The 19,861-nt window shown below is 37.6% G+C and overlaps 1 protein-coding gene across 3 annotated transcripts in view; it reads left to right on the forward strand.

The window, feature by feature from the left end:
- The first annotated feature begins 317 nt into the window (after positions 1-317).
- Positions 318-19,861, forward strand: part of RASA1 (RAS p21 protein activator 1) — a 111,194-nt gene continuing 91,650 nt past the window's right edge. For all 3 annotated transcript variants that reach the window (XM_054578571.1, XM_054578570.1, XM_054578572.1), the window contains exon 1: positions 318-1,497. In XM_054578571.1, the coding sequence (XP_054434546.1) occupies positions 974-1,497 (524 nt within the window). In that variant the 5' untranslated portion in view covers positions 318-973. The remainder of the gene's footprint in view (positions 1,498-19,861) is intronic.

Below are 19,861 nucleotides of genomic sequence, written 5' to 3' on the forward strand. Positions count from 1 at the left end.
CCTCCTAATCCCTTTCGGCTCCCGGGTTTTCACGAAGCTGGGCGGCGGTTTGCTTAAGAACCCAGACCTCGCTGCCTCCCATTTCGCCCCACTGGCCCATCAAACAAAGCTCAGTGAGACAGGCGCGCGCTGCTGGCAACGTCAAAGGGAATCTAGAAGGCTCGCCACAGGCCCTCTAACTGGAGCGGGACGCCCAGCCCGGCAGCGTACCGCGCGTCCCCGCCGCTTCCTTCCCTCGCGACTCTTCCTTTTCCTCCCTCCAGGCCCAGCGCCCCCGCCCCCTAACCCGCGCTGGGAACGCGCCTGCGCAGAAGCGTTCTCTCCCTCCTTCCCCGCCCTTCCTTCCCTCCGCTCCTCCTCTGGTGCCCCGCCTTCCTTTCTCTCCGTAGATTTCACTTAGAGCTCCAGGTTGCGAGCAGTTCAGTTGCTTTCCCCACTACCCCGCCCCCCTTCCTCTTTTCTCCCCACCCCTCCCGTCTCCAGTCCGGTGGAGGATGAAGCGGCTGCAGTGGCCCCGGCTCCAGCAGCGGCACCGGCGGTGGCTGCGGTGGGGGTGGCCGGAACTCGGGTGGTGAAGGAGTGGTGGCGGCGGCAGCAGCGGTGGCTGAAGGAGCGGTAGCTGCCCCAGCCGCTTCCCTTGTGCTTCCCTTCCTCTTTAGTGCAGCCAGGAAGTTTTTCGCTTCTGTGCATGTGTGTGCGTGAGTGTGGGTATATAAGGTGAAGGTTTGGGCGGCATTTGTGCAGGCGTTGGGTTTTTTTGCCCACTTCGCTTCCCGTAACCCGGGTAGCTCGGGAGCCAGGGCTGTGGCCCGAGGAGGGGGCGCGGCGGCAGCCACTCTCCTTTTGTTGTTGTTTCCTCCGCCTGGGGAACTGAAGGGGGGACGCGCCTGGGTGGGGCGGCTCGGAGCCCGGGCCTGCTGGCCCTCGGGGCTCCCGGGCTAGCAGGGTAAGGCAGAGTAGAGCGGGCTTCAACATGATGGCGGCCGAGGCCGGCAGTGAGGAGGGCGGCCCGGTGACCGCCGGGGCAGCAGGAGGCGGCGCGGCCACGGGCTCGAGTCCCTATCCGGCAGTGTGTCGGGTGAAGATACCCGCCGCCCTCCCTGTGGCAGCTGCCTCCTATCCTGGGCTGTCGGAGGGCAGAGTGGCCGGGACTCTGGATGGCGGAGCGGCGTTGGGGTCAGGATTTTTAGGAGCCGTGTCTGTGGCGGGGGCACTGGGGGGAGCCGGACTGTCAGGGGGAGGTGCTGCTGCTGCTGGCGTGGCCGGTGCTGCGGCCGCCGCTGGATCTGTCGGGGAGATGGCTCTCACTAAAGGGACCAACTCGTTACCTGCTGAGACCTTCGGGGCAGGAGGCGGATTCCCTCCTCTGCCGCCTCCTCCCCAACTGCCCCCTTTGGGCGCGGGCCTGGGTACAGTGGACGAAGGTGACTCTCTGGATGGACCGGAATACGAGGAAGAAGAGGTGGCCATCCCGTTGACCGCTCCTCCAACTAACCAGTAAGTGAAGACCGCTGTTCAGGGACTGGGGAAGCTGGCTTCTGGAAAGAAGTGGAAAACATATATTCATTCTGTCAACTGTGATTTGTTCTGAAAAGTTTTCAAGCTTGAGTTTCCACGCGTAGCGATTTAATTCGACGACTTATCTTCCGTACAGGCATATTCTCTGCCGTCTTTTTATCTTTATTGCTCCTGTGGGAAGATGTAAAGTTTTTAAGGTGGGAAAAATGGGAATATGTGTATCAGGTGAGAACCGGATATGGTTCTGCCCCTTCCAAATTGAGGTGGCGTCCTGGGAATCAGCTGAGCTTGCAGCTACCCAGGCGGTCGTAGTTTATTGTATAGTATTAAACCTGTGTGTGTTCTCTGTTGAAGCTAGATGGTTAGTGAAAAGCTTTGAATATGTGTTAAAATGAGTATTGTACTAATGTCATTTGAAACATGCCTTGGTCGCAGTGCTTTGCTTTTTTGCACTGCAAACCCAAACTTCAGCCTCTTGAAAGAATAACGATGCAGAAAAGTCTTCGGATCACTTACAAAAACGTGGGTCGGCGAGAAAGGAAAGGAGTTCTAATAGGTGTGATTAAAGGCCCACACTTCAATAGTCTCTGTCTGCAACTTGTGCCTTAGAATTCTCGTTTATTATAAATATTAGTGCGATTCTTTACAGTTGAGACTTTGTAAGTAGAATATTGAAGTAAAACAAAATTAAGAGAGTGCGTTCCTTCAACACTTTGTTGGTGGCCAATACAGTATTCTATTTCTAAATTAATTTTGACAGTCTACTGCAGAATATATACAACAAACAACTTTTCTTTACAGAGTTAGTACCTCCCTCTTACTTGTTCCATTCATAAGTGAATATAGGTATGTATTTATATATAAACGTGGATCTTGTTGAGAGGGAAATGTTGATGGGGAGTGGTGTAGTAGGGCAAAACTCGTTTATAGATCTCACATCTGTCCTAATCAGCCTTTAGAATTTGACAACCTTGGTGAGTATCAGAGGAAAAAGATTTGGTTCATCTGCTGACACTTGAAAATATTTTTTACTTTTTTGGGGTGCTTTTGGATGATTTAGAAAGGAATTAAAAAACGAATTAGGAAAAAATTCTGTAATAACCCATTTTTGACTTATGTCTACATCTTTTGATACTTAGGTGGAATTATGTCAGCCATGGTATTATTGTATTCCTTTTATGTTGTTCAGTAGAGGGTTTGTTTTTTTTTTGGTCTAATTTTATTCCAATTTATGTCTGTTGCAGACTTTTCTGAAGGTGTTCTGAGAGTGATAAAAAGCCTAATTTTATACATTGTTTACACCTCCTCAAGGCTTGCTGCAAAAAATCAGTTAAATATAAAATGCCCAGTACATGCACAGCACTATGGTTGTAATAAACAAAGTACAACTTTTTATACTGAAACAACAGAGTCTTACGCCAGTTCACACTGAGTTGAATTAGGCATATTTAGTATATTGTAGTTTTGAATTTTTTAAAAATAGTTTATTTTGTACAGCAGTTTTAGGTTCACAGCAAAATTGAGCAGAAAATACAGAGCCTTCCTATTAAATGTTCTAATAATAAACGTGAATGACTACATACGAAAAATTGTTAGGAGGCCATTGTGTGAGATTTTCATTATTATGTGTACTTGAAAATAAAGATATTTGTGTGACTATGTATAGGAGATTTGTTTTATTTCTAAAAAGTATCCTCCATTTCTAGTATGTTTTTTAAATTTGCCACTGAGAAATGCAAATTTCCCTCTTTTTTTTTTTTATCTTAGATGTCAACCCAGAGTCATTGGAGGCAATACAGTGTAGTGGTTAAGAGTGCAAATTCTGAAGTTAGACAAGATTTGGGTTGGAATCCTGACTGTACCACTTACTAGCTGTGTGATCTTGGAAAGGTCAGTTTCCCCAACTGTAAAATGGGGATAATAATGGTACTTTCCTAATACGGTCATATTTAAGGTTTAATGAGAACCCTGAATATATTCAGTGAGTGCCTGGGACATAGTAACTGTTCAACAAATAAACGGTCTCCCAAAACAACAATAATACAATTTTATTATTATTACGTTGCCTCTGAATTCTATTGGGGACTCCCTTACTAATAGCTGTTTTTAGAGAATGTTTTGAACTCCAAAGGACTGTCTACAATGATTAATTATATTAAAAATTTTACCTTCATAAGGGCTTCCATCAAGTTCAGCAGGTTTAGAGATGAAATTTGTGTTTTCAATAAATTCTACTTTTAAATGAAAGAAAAATGCCTTAATGACTTGGTTAAATAATGTCAAATCTTTCATAAAAGTATTAAAGAAATGGTTTTGGAATAGATTGATACTCGATTACTAGTGGCTGGTCGTCATTGATAATATGGTTTGGAGGTTCAGGTCACATGATAGGAGGGAGGTTTGGGTCACAGGATTGAGTCCATAATGGTTTGCTAGACTAGGGTATCCTGGTCGCAGAATTTAACCTCATATCCTGCTAGTTTGGTGCTGTTGGTCACAAGAGAGTCAAGTGACAATATGTAACTTGACCAGTGCAAATATAATAATGCTATTAGTATTTTGTATCTTGTTTTTCTGTGTGCATGGTGAATCAATCATTAGTCTCATGTTTATTATTGCACACTTTCATTAGTTCGATTAAGGCCAGAAAAGTTGGTATAATTTTAGCTATTATTTATTTGAATATTTTTCCTTTCTGCAAGTTTTGAGGAAAAAATGTAAAAAGAAAATTATTCCCATATATTTTTATGCTACAGAAGAGTCTATCTAAAACCTAACAAATTTCTTCCTCAAGAGAGAGAAAGGTTAAATTAAAGGAGTTTGTCACTGCTACTTCCTATAATTTTACGGAGCTGCTTCTCATGGTTCTTGTTCTTTCTTTCTTCTCTAGAGATGGGGGCAATAGTAAAGAAATATTGTTTTCTTAGTCCACCTTCAACTATATGTATATACACACAAACTATAAGCCTGCAGTAGCATGAGATCCTTGGGCTGAGTCCAACCCACAGATAAATATTGCTTGCTCTTAGTTTTAGTTGTTATCATTTAAAAATTGGAACACTTTGCTTTTCAGAAGGCTCAATTTCCAGCACCACTTGAGAAATCATAGGTTGCTGTTCCTGCTTTGAGAGGACATTGCTGGAGTTGAGTGGAGGTTGTCCCTTTGAAATGGGTTCTGAGTTCTACATTTCCCCGGTTTTTCCACCAGGCCTGCTTTGCCCTTGATATTATTTGCCTGGCAAACCTTACCCTGGACCTAATATTCAGGCTTCTTAGGCCTAACACTTGAAGGAAGAAATAAAAAATATAAATAATACAGTTTATCTTCCCTAAAAAGTCATCTTACTGTCTCTACAACAATAAAATCATTTTAATTAAGTCAAATAATTATTAAAGTTAATGTTAAGACATGTAGCATTCATTTACTTGGTCACTGATTGCATTGTAACTATGGCTGCCATTATTTCTTAATGGGAGTGAGAATTGCAGAGATTAATTATGGACAGAGTGGTTGCTGACCAGGACCCAGATTTTGTACCATAACTGTAGTAGAGCAGTGTAGTAGGTTCTTAATTTAAGAGATTATTATAGCAATGAGTAAGATGCTCCTTTTTTCAATGAGCAGAGACTGAGAGAGTTGTAGATCTTGTAAGAAGTTAAGTAAACCAATTATTTAATGATTCTGTCTAGATTAAGATAAATATCATGAGTGAAGTATGAGCAAAGGGTCATGGGGGTTAAAAGAATACAAAATTTATATAAATAGGATCAGTAAAATCTGAGAGAAAGTAGCAGGTGTATTTTCCTTCCTGCTTAATTTATTTATGTGTATTTTCTGAACCTGAGGTTATTGGTTCCTCTGTCCTTTGCCTAATGATTTTATCAGGTAAAAAAAGATTATGAGTTAAACGAGGATATACTTTTGACTAGTGAAGTGTCCTTCTTACTGAACTCTTAATTATTTACCTGTGGTCTGGAGGGAGGTTGAAGGAGGTGCCTATAGTTACTAAGACTACAGAGCACAGCCAAAAGCTAGAATTGGTTTGGATCATTGACAACCAGACAAAGAAGAAAAAGGGCAGCAGTAAATTAGGAAGAAGAAAGGGAAAACTAAGAGGGAAGGGTGAGGGAGAGGGGAACAGAGAGGTGAAGCGGGTAGATGGGTGAGGGAGATGAGGTAGAGAGGGGAGAGGGGGAGGAGAGGAGTGAGAGAAGAGAAAGGGAGGAGGGAGAGGGAGAGAGAGAGTGAGTTATGTCTATCCATCCATCACCTGTTCCAGCCATCCCAGCTGAGACACCAAACTTATGAGTTAAGCCACCTAGGATGTTCCACGTGTCATCTGTTGGCTATAATATTCAAAATGGCTTCTTAACTCATAAGTCTGGTGCCTCAGCTGGGATGGCTGGAACAGCGGGTGGAGAGCTGGGCATAACTCTCTCCCTGCTGCCCTTCCCCTTCCCCCACCCCGCAGTCCCTCACCCTCCTTTATACCACCCCCCTCCCCCAGCCTCTCTCCTTCGTTAGCTTGAGCTTCTTCACAGCATGGCAGCTGGGTTCCACAAGGGAGCATTACAAGAGGACAAGCTTCTCTGTGTCAGCACTTAAGTCTCTTCTGTTCTTAATGTGTGCTAAAGTTCCAGTGACCAATGTTAATCACATGACCCAGTCCAGATTTAGTATGAGATGTTGGTTATGGCTCGTTGTTCTGAGTATGCAAGGACATTAATAATGGCAGGTGAGATTTCTTGGAGGCATAAAAGTTATAGTGTACCCACGTATTCATTTACATGAAATACCAGATAGTACTAGAATGCTAATGGTAAGGGACGAGGTGGGATTAAAGGACAAGTACTTACAAGTTCTTCCCTTAGGCTCCCGCATGGTAAGTTGTCTTTTGTTTTATTTATTTATTTATTTATTTATTTAAGATTTTTTTTGTTTTTAGAGAGAGGGGAAGGGAGGGAGAAAGAGAAGAAGAGAAACATCAACGTGTGAGAGAGAAACAGATTGGTTGCCTCTCCCATGGGCCTGACTGGGGACAGAACCTGCAACCCAAACATGTGCCCGACTGGAATTGAACCTTTAATCTTTGTGGGAGATGCCTAACTATTTGAGCCACACTGGTCATGGCAGTAAATTATCTTCTATTAAATGATTCAAATATCTGGACAGTAGATTTTGCTTCTTACCACTGTTATCTTAATTTTAAACCAAAAATATTAGGTATGAATGTTGGTTATGGATCATTGTTTGAATATGCAACTGTATGGAAGGTAGATGTGTTATCTTGAAATTACCTGCAACACATTTCATTTGTGGGCTAAGTCAAAAATAGTTGTCAGATACAGTATATCTCTCCATATGTCCAATCATATCTCAGTAGGATTTAGGGTATGATTTTAGGTGTTTTAGTTACTGTTATTTTTGTGAGTAAAACAAACATTATGGGAGACAAAAAGAAATATAAAATAATGTACACTCTAGTTGAAGATGAAGCATTAATGATAGCAAAAGAAGGTAATAAAATTAATGTATAGATTGGAGGATAGTTGAGGAAGAGTTGAAAGTATGAAAGTATATGAAAGAATTATACTGAAATTTCATACCACAATCCTTTTTTACTGAAGATTATAGAAAGTTTGATTAGCTTTTATAGCATTGGTGTTTTATATTATAATCACAAAGAGTGATATGCATAGGTGCATAGTATTTTAGTGATAGAGGAAACGCTCATTGCGTAGGTACAGAAGCAGACTCAGGTGTAATGGCTGGCTTAATTAAAATCTCATAGTTAGGTAGTTTAGACTTGAATAATACGTATAGTTAATTTTTGGGGGGAGGAGGTGGGAAGTCAGAGGCCCAGTGTTGCATTCCTTATTATTTACTATATGATAGGTACTTTACATAGATTATCTCATTTAATTTTCACAACTATATAGTGCAAATAGATATTCACGTTTTTATTGAGAATACTTAAGTGATAGAACTGGAATTCTAATACAAAAACTATGCTTTTTTGTTTGCCTTGCCCCCTTTCAGTACATGTAACATGCGTGTATATGAGCACCCTTACAAAACTAAATATACTTCAGTCACTGGGGGTTGTGTTTCTCCTCCTCTCCCCCTCCAGGAATTCATAGGTTGAAGCCCTAACCTCTTGTGTGGCTATATATGGAGGGAGGGCCTTTAAGGAGGTAATTAAGGTTAAATGAGGCCCTATGGGTGGATCTATAATCCAGTAGGACTGTTGTTCTCATAAGAATAGGAAGAGACACCAGGAGTGCAGGTGCATAGAGAAAAGGCCTTCTTAGTTCACAGTGAGAAGGTAGCAATCAAAAGGCCAAGGAGAGAGACCTCACTAGAAACCAATTCTGGCATCTTGATCTTGAACTTATTCTCCAGAACTGTGAGAAAATAAATTTCTGTTATTTAAGATGTCCACTTTGTGGTATTTTGTTACGGTAGTGCAAGCTGACTGATAACGTTGGTTAATCCTGCATTTTAAAAAAATGGCTGTGGATAATTTTGGAGCATTTTGAGTGTACATCAACTACTTGAGAAATAGGGTCCTCATTCTTTTGTATCCTGGCTCTCACTGTAGGAAAGGAAAATTTAAATCCTTATACTTTACCTTCTTTCTTTGTGAATTAGTGACTTACATCTCTTTTGGCTATATCAGTGTTGAAAGCTGGAAAACATTTAAATGCACGTCTGATCATTATGATGTGAAAAGATTCTGTACGTGGCCATGGATTGGAAGCTCTTATGGGTGTGACATTACTCTGGCAAATTTTCTGTATTCATCCTTGTAATGTACAATATTACTTTTAAATTCCCTTTTTCTTATATATATCTTATGCTAAGGGAATGACCTAGAGGTCTCCCTCAACTCTTTTGTCTTTTTTTTTTTTTCTGTAGAAATAACCCACCAGACTGGCTTCACAGTTAAGAAATAGTGTAAGAATAGAACCACATTTCTCCTCCATCCGTGTCTACCTAAATATTGATTTTTCTCTCAAATATTTTAAACTTCTCATTTTGAGGTAATTGTGGATTCATATTCCCTAGTAAGAAATAACAGATGTGTCCTTCACCCATTTTTTTCTCAATTGCAACATCTGGTATCACAAACAGGGAATGGAAGTTAATAAATACACTTACTTAGATTTCACCAGTTCTATATACACTTGTGTGTTTACATTTAGTTGAATTCAGTTTTATCATGTATAGATTTGTGCAGTCATCACCAAAGATACAGAACACTTTAATCACCACCAGGATCCTTTGTGCTGACTTTTTATATCCAAACTTAACTTCCTTCTCTACTTCCTCCATCTCTAACCCCTGGCAACCACTGATCTGTTCTTCATTTTGTCATTTCCAAAAGATTATATAAATGGAGTCATATAGTATGTAAGCTTTAGGGATTAGCATTTGTTATTCAGCATAATTCCCCTCAAGATCCATTCAATTTGTTGCATGTATCCATACTTGGTTCACTTTTGTTGCTGAGTAGTATTGCATGGTATAAATGTACTACTGTTTGTTTAACCATTCATCCATTGGAGAATATTAGAGTTATTTGCAGTTTTGGCTATTAGGAAAATAATCCTGCTATAAACATTTATGTTTATGAACCCAAGTTTTCATTTTTGTCAGATAAATGCCCAAGAGTACAGTTGATGAATAGCATGGTAATTGCACATTCAGCTTTATAAGAAACTGCCAACTTGTGTTTTAGAGTGTCTGTGTCCTTTTACAGTATCATCATCAACATTTGAGTGATCCCAATTCTCTGTATCCACATCAGCATTTGATACTGTCGCCATTTTTTATTTTAGCTATTCTCATTGATGTCTAGTAACATTTCTCTCGTGGTTTTAATTTGCATTTCCCTAATGTTTCATGATGTTGAAAACTTTTTCAGGTGCTAATTTGTTTGCTATCTGTATATTCTCTTTGGTAAAATGTTTATCTCTGTTGCCCCTTTTCCAATAGGATTTTTTTTTATTGTTGAGTTTTGAGAGTTCTTAATGTATTCTGAAATTAATCCTTTGATATGTGGTATGCAAATATTTTTCCCGTTATGTAGCTTGTCCTTTTCTTAAGAGATTAACAGTTTTTAATTTTGAAGAGGCTTAATTTATTTATACTTTCTTTTGTAGGTTGTGATTTGAGAGGCAAGTCTAAGAACGTTTCACCTAGCCTAGGTCTTGAAGATGTTCTACTATCACTGTTTCTAAAAGTTTTACAGTTTCATGCTTTACAGTTAAGTCCATGATCCATTTTTATTTCATTTTCATGAAGTTAAAATTGAGGTTCATATTTTTGCCTATAGATACCCAATTGCTCCAGCAACATTTATTGAAAAGGTGAATATCCTCCTTCTACTGAATTACTTTTGCATTTTTGTCAGAAATCATTTGGGCATATGTGTGGATTTGCTTTTGGATTCTCTCTAGCCATTTATTGATCTGTGTGTCTTCATCTGCTAATATTATATTCTTGGTTAGTGTAGTTATGTAGTAAGCCTTAATGTTAGGTAGGGTGATTCCTCTCACTTTTCAATAAGGTTTCAGCTATTCTAAGCCTTGTGTCTTTACATATACATTTTAGAAAAAGCTTGTCCATGTTTATAAAAACTTTGCTGAGATTTTCATAGGATTGTATTAAACCTGTAAATCAGTTCGGGGAAAATTGACGTCTTTACTATATTGACATGGTATAGATCTACATTTATTTAAGTCCTCTCTGATTTCTTTATTCAGCATTTTATACTTAGTGGATCAATTCTGTACACATGTTGTTAAATTTATACTTTATTTTCTTTGGAGCAATTTTGTAAATGTTACTGTTTTTAATTTCAATTTTCACATGTTTTTTGTTAGTATATAGAAATACTATTGATGTTTGTATGTTGGTCTTATATCCTGTAACCTTGCTAAGTCTACTGTAGTTCTAAGATGCTTTTTACAGATTCCTTGGGATTTTCTACAATTATGCCAAGTGCAAATTGGGACAGTTTTATTGCTTTCTTTCTAATCTGTATGCCTTTCTGTTTATTTTTCTTGTCTGTAGTGGCTAGAATTTATGCTATTATACTGAGCAAGATTGGTGAGAGTCCTTTGTTATTTGTCTTAGCTGTAAAGCATTTAACATTTTACCATTAAGTATGATGTTAACTGGAGACTCTGGGGGGGAGGAGGAAAGATAGATACTTTCTATCAAGTTGAGGTAGATCACCTCTCTTCCTAATTTACTGAGAATTTTTATTATGAATGGGTGTTGTACTTTGTCAAATTTGTTTTCTGAGTCTTTTTATCTGATCACACATTTTTTTTTTCTTTAGCTTGTTGATATAGTAGACTATACTGATTTTGTAATGTTGAACCAGCCTTACATACCTGGAATAAATCCCATTTGGTTATAGTGTATAATGTATTTCAAACATTGCCGAATTCAGGTTGTTGATAATGTTGAGGATTTTTGTGTCTAAAGTTCATGAGAGAGACTGGTGTGTAGCTTTCTTGTGATAGCTTCGTCTTATTTAAGCATTGGGGTAATACTGGTCTCGTAGTATGAGTTAGAACATGTTCCATCCTTGTCTGTTTTTTGGAAGAGTTTCTGAAGTATTGGTATTAATTCCTGAAATACTTGGTAGAATCCTCTAGTGAAAACATTTCGGCCTGGTATTTCTTTCTTTCCTGATTTTAAATTACAAATTCATTTTCAATAGCTATAGGATTATACATATTTTGGTCGAATTTTGGTAGTATGTGGCTTTTGAAGGATTTGATTCATTGAGCCTAACTTGTCTAATTTATGAACATAAAACTTATTTGTATTATTTCCTTACTATCCTTTTACAGCTGTAGAATATTCAAGGATATAATCTTTTATTCCTGATAATTGATAATTTGTATTTTTTCTCATTTTTTTGTTCTGTCGGTCTTGCTAAAGATTATCTGTTTTATTCATTTTTTTCCAAATGATTAGCTTTTTGTTCCATGGATTTTTCGCTATGGTTTTTTTTTACTCTTTATTATTTTATTATTTTCTTCTGATTGCTTTGGGTTGATTTAGCTCACATTTTTCTCGTTTCTTCGGATAGGAACTTAATATTATATTTATTCGAGACCTTTCCTATTTCCTAATGTAAGCATTTTATACTACACCCTTCCCTCTTAGCACTGTATCTCACATCTTTTGGTATGTTGTCTTTTCATTTTCATTCAACTCTGTTTCTTTTATAACTTTAATTTGAGACTTACTATTTGACCCCATGGGTTATTTAGAAGTGTGTAGTTTAGCTTCCATGTGTTTTGTTATTTACCAGTTGTCTTTCTGTTTCTGATTTCTAGTTAAAGTCAGTTATGGTGGGGGAACATGCTGCTATGATTCCAATACTTTTAAGTTTGTTGATGTTTCTTTTATGGTTCATCTTGGTGAATATTCCATGGGTGCTTTAAGAAATGTATATTTGGCCATTTTTTTTTTTCTTTTTTGCTTGTGAAGTGTTCAATATATGTCAATTGGATCCTTTTATTGTATTTAGAATTTTCAATCTCTGTTGATTTTTCTGTTCAGTATTTCTGTGAGTCTCTGAGAGGTGTATCTTGAAGTTCTTAACTGTAACGGTAAATATGTCTATTTTTTCTTTCAGCTTTGTCAGTTTTTGCCTCTTGTATTTTGGAGCTCTATTTTTTGGTGTATACGCATTTAGAATTGTTTTGTATTCCTGGTAGATTAATCCTTTCATTATTATGTAATGTCCCTCTTTTGTCTCTAGCAACTATCTTTGTTCTAAAGTTTGATACTAATAAATCACTTCTGCTTTTGCTTTGTTTAAGTGCACTTTTTTCCCCATTTTTAAACTTTTTGTATATTATTTTCAGTGGGTTCATTATAGAAAGTTTATAATTCAGTCATTTCAAAATTCACACTACCAATCTCTGACTTTATTTGGTGTATTTTAACTATTTATACTCAAAGCAATTATTGAAATGTTAGGACTTAAGTGCCATTTTATTTTCTGTTTTCTGTTTGTTCTGTTTCTCATTTCTCTGCTTCTCTTTTTTACCTTTCTATGGGTTACTTGAATATTTGTTAATATTTCATCCTGATTTATCTATACTGTTTCTTAAATACATCACTTTGTAGTTTTACTAGTGGTTGTACACTAATGGATATTAAAATATACGTATGTAGTTCATCATAATCTCTTGGTATAAACATTTTATCATTTTGAAGTGTGGAAATTAATTCTTTGGTTTAGATCCCTTTATCCTCCTGCTTTGTTTCGTTTTGAATGTTTCTGCTGAGCAATACATTGAGCAGTTCAGATGCTGTGGATTTTTTTTTTTTATTATGGTAAACTATACATGGCATGAAATTTACCTTTTTAATCATTTCAGTGTGTACAGTTTACCCCTCCCATCTCCAGATCTTTTCCATCTCCCCCAACAGAAACTCTGTACCCCTGTATCCCTTAAACACTAACTTAGCATTCCTGTGTTCCCAGCTCTATGGATCTGACTACTCTAGGTATCTCATAAGTAGAATCATAATGTTTGTTCTTTTTTGATTGAAGTTATTTAATTTAGCATAATGTCTTCAAGTTTCACTTCTGTTGTAACATTTGTTGGAATTTTCTTGACTGAATAGTATTCTAGGCTTATCCCACATTTTGTTGATTGATATGTCCCTCAAAGGACATTTGGTTTGCTTCAACCTTTTGGATATTGTGACTAATGCTGCTTGAACATGGTGTACAAATATGTGTTCAAGTCACTGCTTGGGACTATACCTAGAAGTGGAATTGCTGGATCATGTATGATGGCTGCGTTTACGTTTTTGAGGAACTGCATACCTTTTTCCATAGTGGCTATGCTATTTTTCAGTCCCACTAGCCATGTGTGAGTGTTCCAGTTGTTCTACATAGTCATCGTCTCTGCCCTCCTACTCTCCCTCCTTTCTTTCCTTCTCTTTCTCTCTCTCTTTTTAATAGCTGTTTTAATGGTGTTGAGCATCTTTTCATATGCTTATTTGCCATTTATGTATTTTTGGAGAAATATCTCCAGGTATTTTTGCCGCTTTTTAAATCAAGTTTTGTGGGTTTTTTGTTGCTGATTTTTTAAAATATATTTTGGATATCAATCCCTTTTCAGATAAATGATTTGCAAATATTTTCTTTCATTACAAGGGTTGTCTTTTCTCTTTTTTGACAGTGTCTTTTGATATACCAGAGATTTTTAATTTTCACAGACTCCAAATTTATCTTTAATTTTGCCTGGATATTTATCTTATGCATCAAATACAATTTTAAAATCACTTGAGTAGAAGGGCAGTCTATTGAGTCTTTTATTTTTAGTCATATTTTTGTTTTTTCCATTGTTCGTACTTTTTTCCTGATGTTTGAAGATTTCCTTTTATCATTTGAAGAACTTCTTGGAGAGTATACTTCTAGTGCTATGTCTGCTAGTGATAAGTATCCTTAGTCTTCCTTTACTTGCTTATGTCTTTGTATCCCCTTCATTCCTGAAGGTAATTTTGTCAGATATAAAATTCATGGTTAGCAGTCCTTTTAGCCCTTGAAAATTTTTTTCTTGCTTTTTTCTGACTTCTGTAGTTTTAGATGAGAAATCTGCTGTCATTCAAATTAGTGTTCCCCTATTGGTAATGCATCCTTTCTTTGTGGTTGCTTACAAGATTTTCTCTTTGTCTTTGTTTTTATCTTTTTAATTTTTTTCATGTCTTATTTTTATTCTGAAATGTAAAGCTTTTCTGAATTAAAGTACAGTTGACCTACAATATTGAATTAGTTACAGGTGTAAAACAGTGAGATTTCACATTTATATACCTTACAAAATGATCACCACATAAAATCTGCTCTCCATCTGTCACCATACAAAGTTATTGTGATATTATTAATATTCCCTATGCTGTACTTTACGTCCCCATGACTTATTTATAAGTTTGTACCTTTTAATCCCCTTAAGCTTTTTGCATATACCTCCACTGCCCAACCCTCTGGCAATTACCAGTTTTTCTGTATCTGTGGGTTGGTTTGTTTTGTTTGTTCTTTAGTTGTTTTAGATTCCTCACCTAAGTGAAATCATATAGTATTTGTCTTTTTCTGACTTAATTTCATTTAGCATAATACCTTCTAGGTCTATCCATGTTGTTGCAAATGGCAAGATGTATTTCTTTCTCATGGCCGAATAATATTCCTACGTGCATGTGCATGTGCACGTGCGCGCGTGCGCGCACACCCACCCACACACACACACACACACACATCCACTTTTTCTTTATCCATTCATCTTGTGATGAACACTTAGGTTGCTTCAGTAAGTTGACTATTGTAAGTAATGCTGCAGTAAACATAGAGGTGCATGTATCTTTTTGAATTGTTTCATTTTCTTCAGATAAGCCCCCAGAAGTGGAATTGCTGGGCCCTTCTTTGTTCTATTGTTATATAGCCTTTGTTTTAAAGTCTTTTTGTCTGACATATGTATTATGATCCCAGCTTTTCTCTTTTGTTTATTCCCATTTTCATGAAATATCTTTCCCATCCCTTTATTTTCAGCCTCTATGTGTCTTTCCATCAGGAGTCGCATGTAGGCGTTTTTCTTTTTTCTTTTTTTAAATCCGTTCAGTCATCCTGCGTTTTTTCAATGGAGCACTTAGTCAACGTCCATTTAAAATAAGTATTGATAGGTATGTGCTTATTGCCATTTTAACTGTTTTCATACTAGGTTTATAAGCAGTTGGTCTACTGTTTTTACTATATGTTTGCCCTTACTGGTGAGATTTTTAAAATATATATTTTCTTATTTTTAGTTTTGGCTGTTTCTTTTTTCACTGAAAGAATTCCCTCTAACATTTCTTGTAATGCTGGTTTAGTGATGATGAGCTCCTTTAACTTTTGCTTGTCTCAGAAAATCTTGATCTCTCCTTCAATTCTGAGTGATAACCTTGTTGGGTAGAATATTCTTGGTTCTACTTGTTTTTCTTCCATCATGTTGAGTATATTATGCCACTCCCTTCTGGCCCTCAAAGTTTCTGTTGAGAAGTCAGCTCATAATCTTATGGACATGCTGTTGTATATAACTAGTTGTTTTTCTCTTTCTGTTTTTAAGACTCTCTTTATCTTTTTTGAACAACTTAATTATAATGTGTCTTGGTGGGGCTCTCTTTGGGTTCATCTTGTTTGGGACTCTCTGAGCTTCCTGGACTTGGATGTCTGTTTCCTTTGCCAAAGTAGGAAAATTTTCACCCATTATGTTTTCCATCCCTTTCTCTCTTCTTCTACTGGGACCCCTATGATTCTAATGTTAGTTCGCTTGATGCTGTGCCAAAGGTCCTGCATGCTATTTTCATTCTTTTTAATTCTTCTTTCTTTTTGATCTTCCAATTGGGTGATTTCCACTATTCTGTTTTCCTGATTTCTGATCTATTCTTCTCTGTCATCTGATTTGCTGTTGGTTCCCTCCAGTGTATTTTTCATTTCAGCTGTTACATTCTTGTGTTCTCATAGGTCCTTTTTTAGAATTTTTATGTCTTTGTTCAAGTTGTTGAAATTCTCACTGAATTTATTCATTTGTCTGGAGTGTTGAATGAGCATCTTTATGACTGTTACTTTGAACTCTTCATCTAGTAGACATCTTACTTCAGTTTCATTTAGTTCTTTTCTGGGGCTTTGTCCTGTATTTTTTTGTTGTTGTTGTTCTTGGGAACACGTGCTTTTCTCTCCTTATTTTGCCTGTTTGTTTCTATTTATTGTATTAGGTAGGTTTTGAAAAAGTGGCCTTATTTCTTGTGGGTCCCTTATTCAGAAGATGTTCTCCTTGTCACCAGAGGCACATGCACTAGTGTAGCCTCCTGTTGTGGCTGGGCCACAACTTCTGTGGACACACTGGCAGGCAAGGCTGATCTTTGGCCTGCTGGCTGTGAGGCCTGGCCACAACTGTTGAGGTTCACTGGTGCGCAGGGCAAGCCTTTGATGCGGCTGGCTGCCAAGCCCACCCCTGCTGTTACAGACATTGCTCTGTGCTGCTGCTGAGTGATGCCTTTCACGGGGTATAGCAGGGCAAGAGGTGCTTTGGAAGAATGCTACCCTGGGTAGGTTGTCAGGTAAACACCAGGGTAGGGTGAACAGTGTTAGCAAGGTTATTGGGCAGTATCAGATAATGGCTCCTGCCATTGTCAGACCAGCTAAGTTAAAGAAAGGGGGAAAAATGGCACCCCCTAGCACCTCTGACACAAGATCAAGTTCCAACAGATCCCTGTCCCTCCAGCACACACCCTAAAATTACTCAGTGTATTACCTTCATGTATGACCTAGGTGCTTTTCAAACTGCTGCCTCTGTGCCAGAACTCAGAAAGAGCACAACCTGGGTTTTGTACAGCCCTTTGACTGTTCCAGATGTAAGCCTTGCTGGTTTTCAAAGCCAGATGTTATGAGGGCTCCACTTTCTGGTTCTGGTTACCCAGGTTAGGGCTCAGACCCTTCACTATTTGGGGACAACCTCCAAACAAGTAAGTTGTGGTTAGCACAACCTACTTGTAAGGGGGTTGTGCTCCTTACAAGTAGGTTGTGCTAACACTCCTACTTGTAAGTCACTGCATGAGAAGTGGGGAGTAGGGTACCTCCTGACTAGGCTTAGTCTCTACTCCTCCTACCCATTTCAATGTGGCTTTTACTTTATATCTGTAGTTGTATCAGATCTGTTCTGCTAGTTTTCAGGTGCTTCTCAGAGAGAGGTCTATCTGTAGTTGCAGTTTTGGTGTCAATGAGAGCAGGTGAGTTCAGGATCCTCCTGCTCTGCCATCTTGAACTTGGAGCTAGAAGCCTCGCTCTTGAATGCCAATTTAGCTTGTCTGTGGAAAGTCGTTCCTCATGGCTTGGACACTACCCCCATGAGAAATGTGCCTCTGGATGTTATTGCCTGAGTCACTGCCCCCACTCCTGTGCGTGGGTCTCGTTCTTTGTCTTTGTTTTTAGATGTGTTATGATGATATGTCAAGGGGTAATTTCTGTGCATTTACCTATTTATAGTTTGCTCATTGGAATGTGGAGGTTTATGTTTTTCTTCACATTTAGAAGTTTTCAGCCATTATTTTTTGAACACTCTTTCAATTCCACTCTCTTTTCTTTATGGGACTCCAATGATGTGGATGTCAACCTTTTATTATTCCATATATCTTTGAGATTTTGTTAGTTTCTTTTCAGTCATTTTTCTTTTTCTTGTTCAGAGTGGGTAAATTCTCTTGATCTCTCCCTAAATTGAATGATTATATCCTTTGTAATTCTCTACTATTGAGCCCATCCAGAAGGCCTTTTTTTTTTTGTATTTTGAAGTTTTCTAATTTAATAGATAGTTGTTTTTCTTTTTAATTTCAATTTTTTTGGCTCTATATTTTTGTCTGTTTCAAGTGAATTTGTAATTAATTGATCAAGAGTTTTTATGATGGCTACTTTAAAAATCTTAGGTAAGTCCAGTGGCTTATATAAGTTTTGAAGTCTGTGTCTTTTCTCATTCAAGTAGTGATTTTTTTGATTCTTGATATGATGAGTAATTTTTTTTTATTATATGTTGGGCATTTTCTAAATAATTTTAAAATCATTTTTCTCTTTAAGTATGATTAACATGTTTACTATAGAAAACTTGGAGACTGTTGGAAAATGAAAAGAAATCACTTCTACATCTAAAGGCAGCTACTGTTAAATATTTGTATATTATATACATATCCAAATGGAAATATGTATATGTTCCCTTCCCCCCCAAAATAATGATAGCTAACACTTTTACAAATGAGGAAATTGAGGTCAGGAGAGTTTTAGATAACTTTCCTAGGTGACAAAACTACCAAATGATTCAAATCTAAGATTTTCACCCACAGGTCAAGCTTTTTTTCCCCCCTCCTTTTCTAACTACTTCCAAAAAATTTGTTTCAATAGGAGAATGAACTTCTTTGAGGCAGAATAATCAGTAGATTAATAGACCTCATTGAGCATTTTGCATAATGTTTAATATTCCAATATATGTGAAATAAATAGTTGACTTTTGAACAACAGGTGTTTGACCCCTTGCGGGTACGCTTACATGTAGATTTTTCTCAATAAATACACAGTCAATAAACATACTCCATATCCCCCGATTTTGCATCCTCTGATTCAGCCAGCAATGGATCAAAAACAGTATTTTTGATCTGCTCTTGGGAATCCATATATGTGAGGGTCAACTGGATGCTTTGCTCTATTATTTTATATAAGGGACTTGAGCATCTGTGTGTGTGTGTGTGTGCGTGTGTGTGTGTGTGTGTGTGTGTGTGTGTGTAGGGGGTCTTGCAAACAATCTCTGCAGATACTGATGGGCAACTGTAGTTTTGGGGGAGTCAAAAGTTATAAGTGGATTTTCTACTACTTGGGGTTGATGCCCCTAATCCCCTTGTTTTTCAAGGGTCAGCTATATATTGAAGTATAGACGAAGTGTGTGTACATATATGTATAGATATTTGAATATGTTTAGGTATATATACATGGGAGGCTATTATTTTAGGTAGTAGAGAAAAGAGCTTTGATGCCTCTTGTTATGCATTCACTTATGGATATTTAAATAAGTAAATACCTCCTTAAATTTTAATGGGAAGCAATACTAGGCCTTTTTTCTTTCACAGGTGTTTATCTCCTTTCAAAAGAAATAGGTTGTGTGTGTGTGTGTGTGTGTGTGTGTGTGTGTGTGTAGCTAAATTGTTAGCGTCTTCATTTATTGAGCAACAACTGTATAGAAATTTCAGTTTTTCCACACATTATTTTAAGTCAGTGACTTTAAGGTTGCTTGTCACATAATTAGTGAGCTTGATTCCTCATTGATCGAGTTTTAAGGTAGCTGCATGGATTTAGGGGAAATTCCTAATCACTGAGTTAAATAGTGACTGATTCCATTTTATTGGCTTTTAGTTCCTACTTAAAACTAATTCACATATCTGAAATGGAAAGGCTACTTGCACTTATTGACTTAATGGGACACAGCAGTGGTGATGGCTGGTGGTTAGAGAAATAAAATTTAAATTATAGTAGTTTTTTGGGGTCCTATAAGAATTCTCTACATGTGTTATTGCTGGAAATTCAAGACAAATTAACCACGTGGTTTGATGTTTGCTTTTAGTCATTACGTAAGTTTAATTTTTCATAGAATTTCGAACAAAGGAACTGACACTGACAGGAGACTGTATCCTCTAGTTAATACTAAAATTCTTGAATATCGTGTTTTTATCATGAAGCCATTTTTGAAATAGTTATGAAGGTGAATATACAAAATACCTAATATTTTTCTT

Source organism: Pteronotus mesoamericanus, unplaced genomic scaffold (genome assembly GCF_021234165.1).
Source record: "Pteronotus mesoamericanus isolate MK-2021 breed Mesoamerican mustached bat unplaced genomic scaffold, CSHL_Meso_final contig_50, whole genome shotgun sequence".
NCBI classification, from domain to species: domain Eukaryota; kingdom Metazoa; phylum Chordata; class Mammalia; order Chiroptera; family Mormoopidae; genus Pteronotus; species Pteronotus mesoamericanus.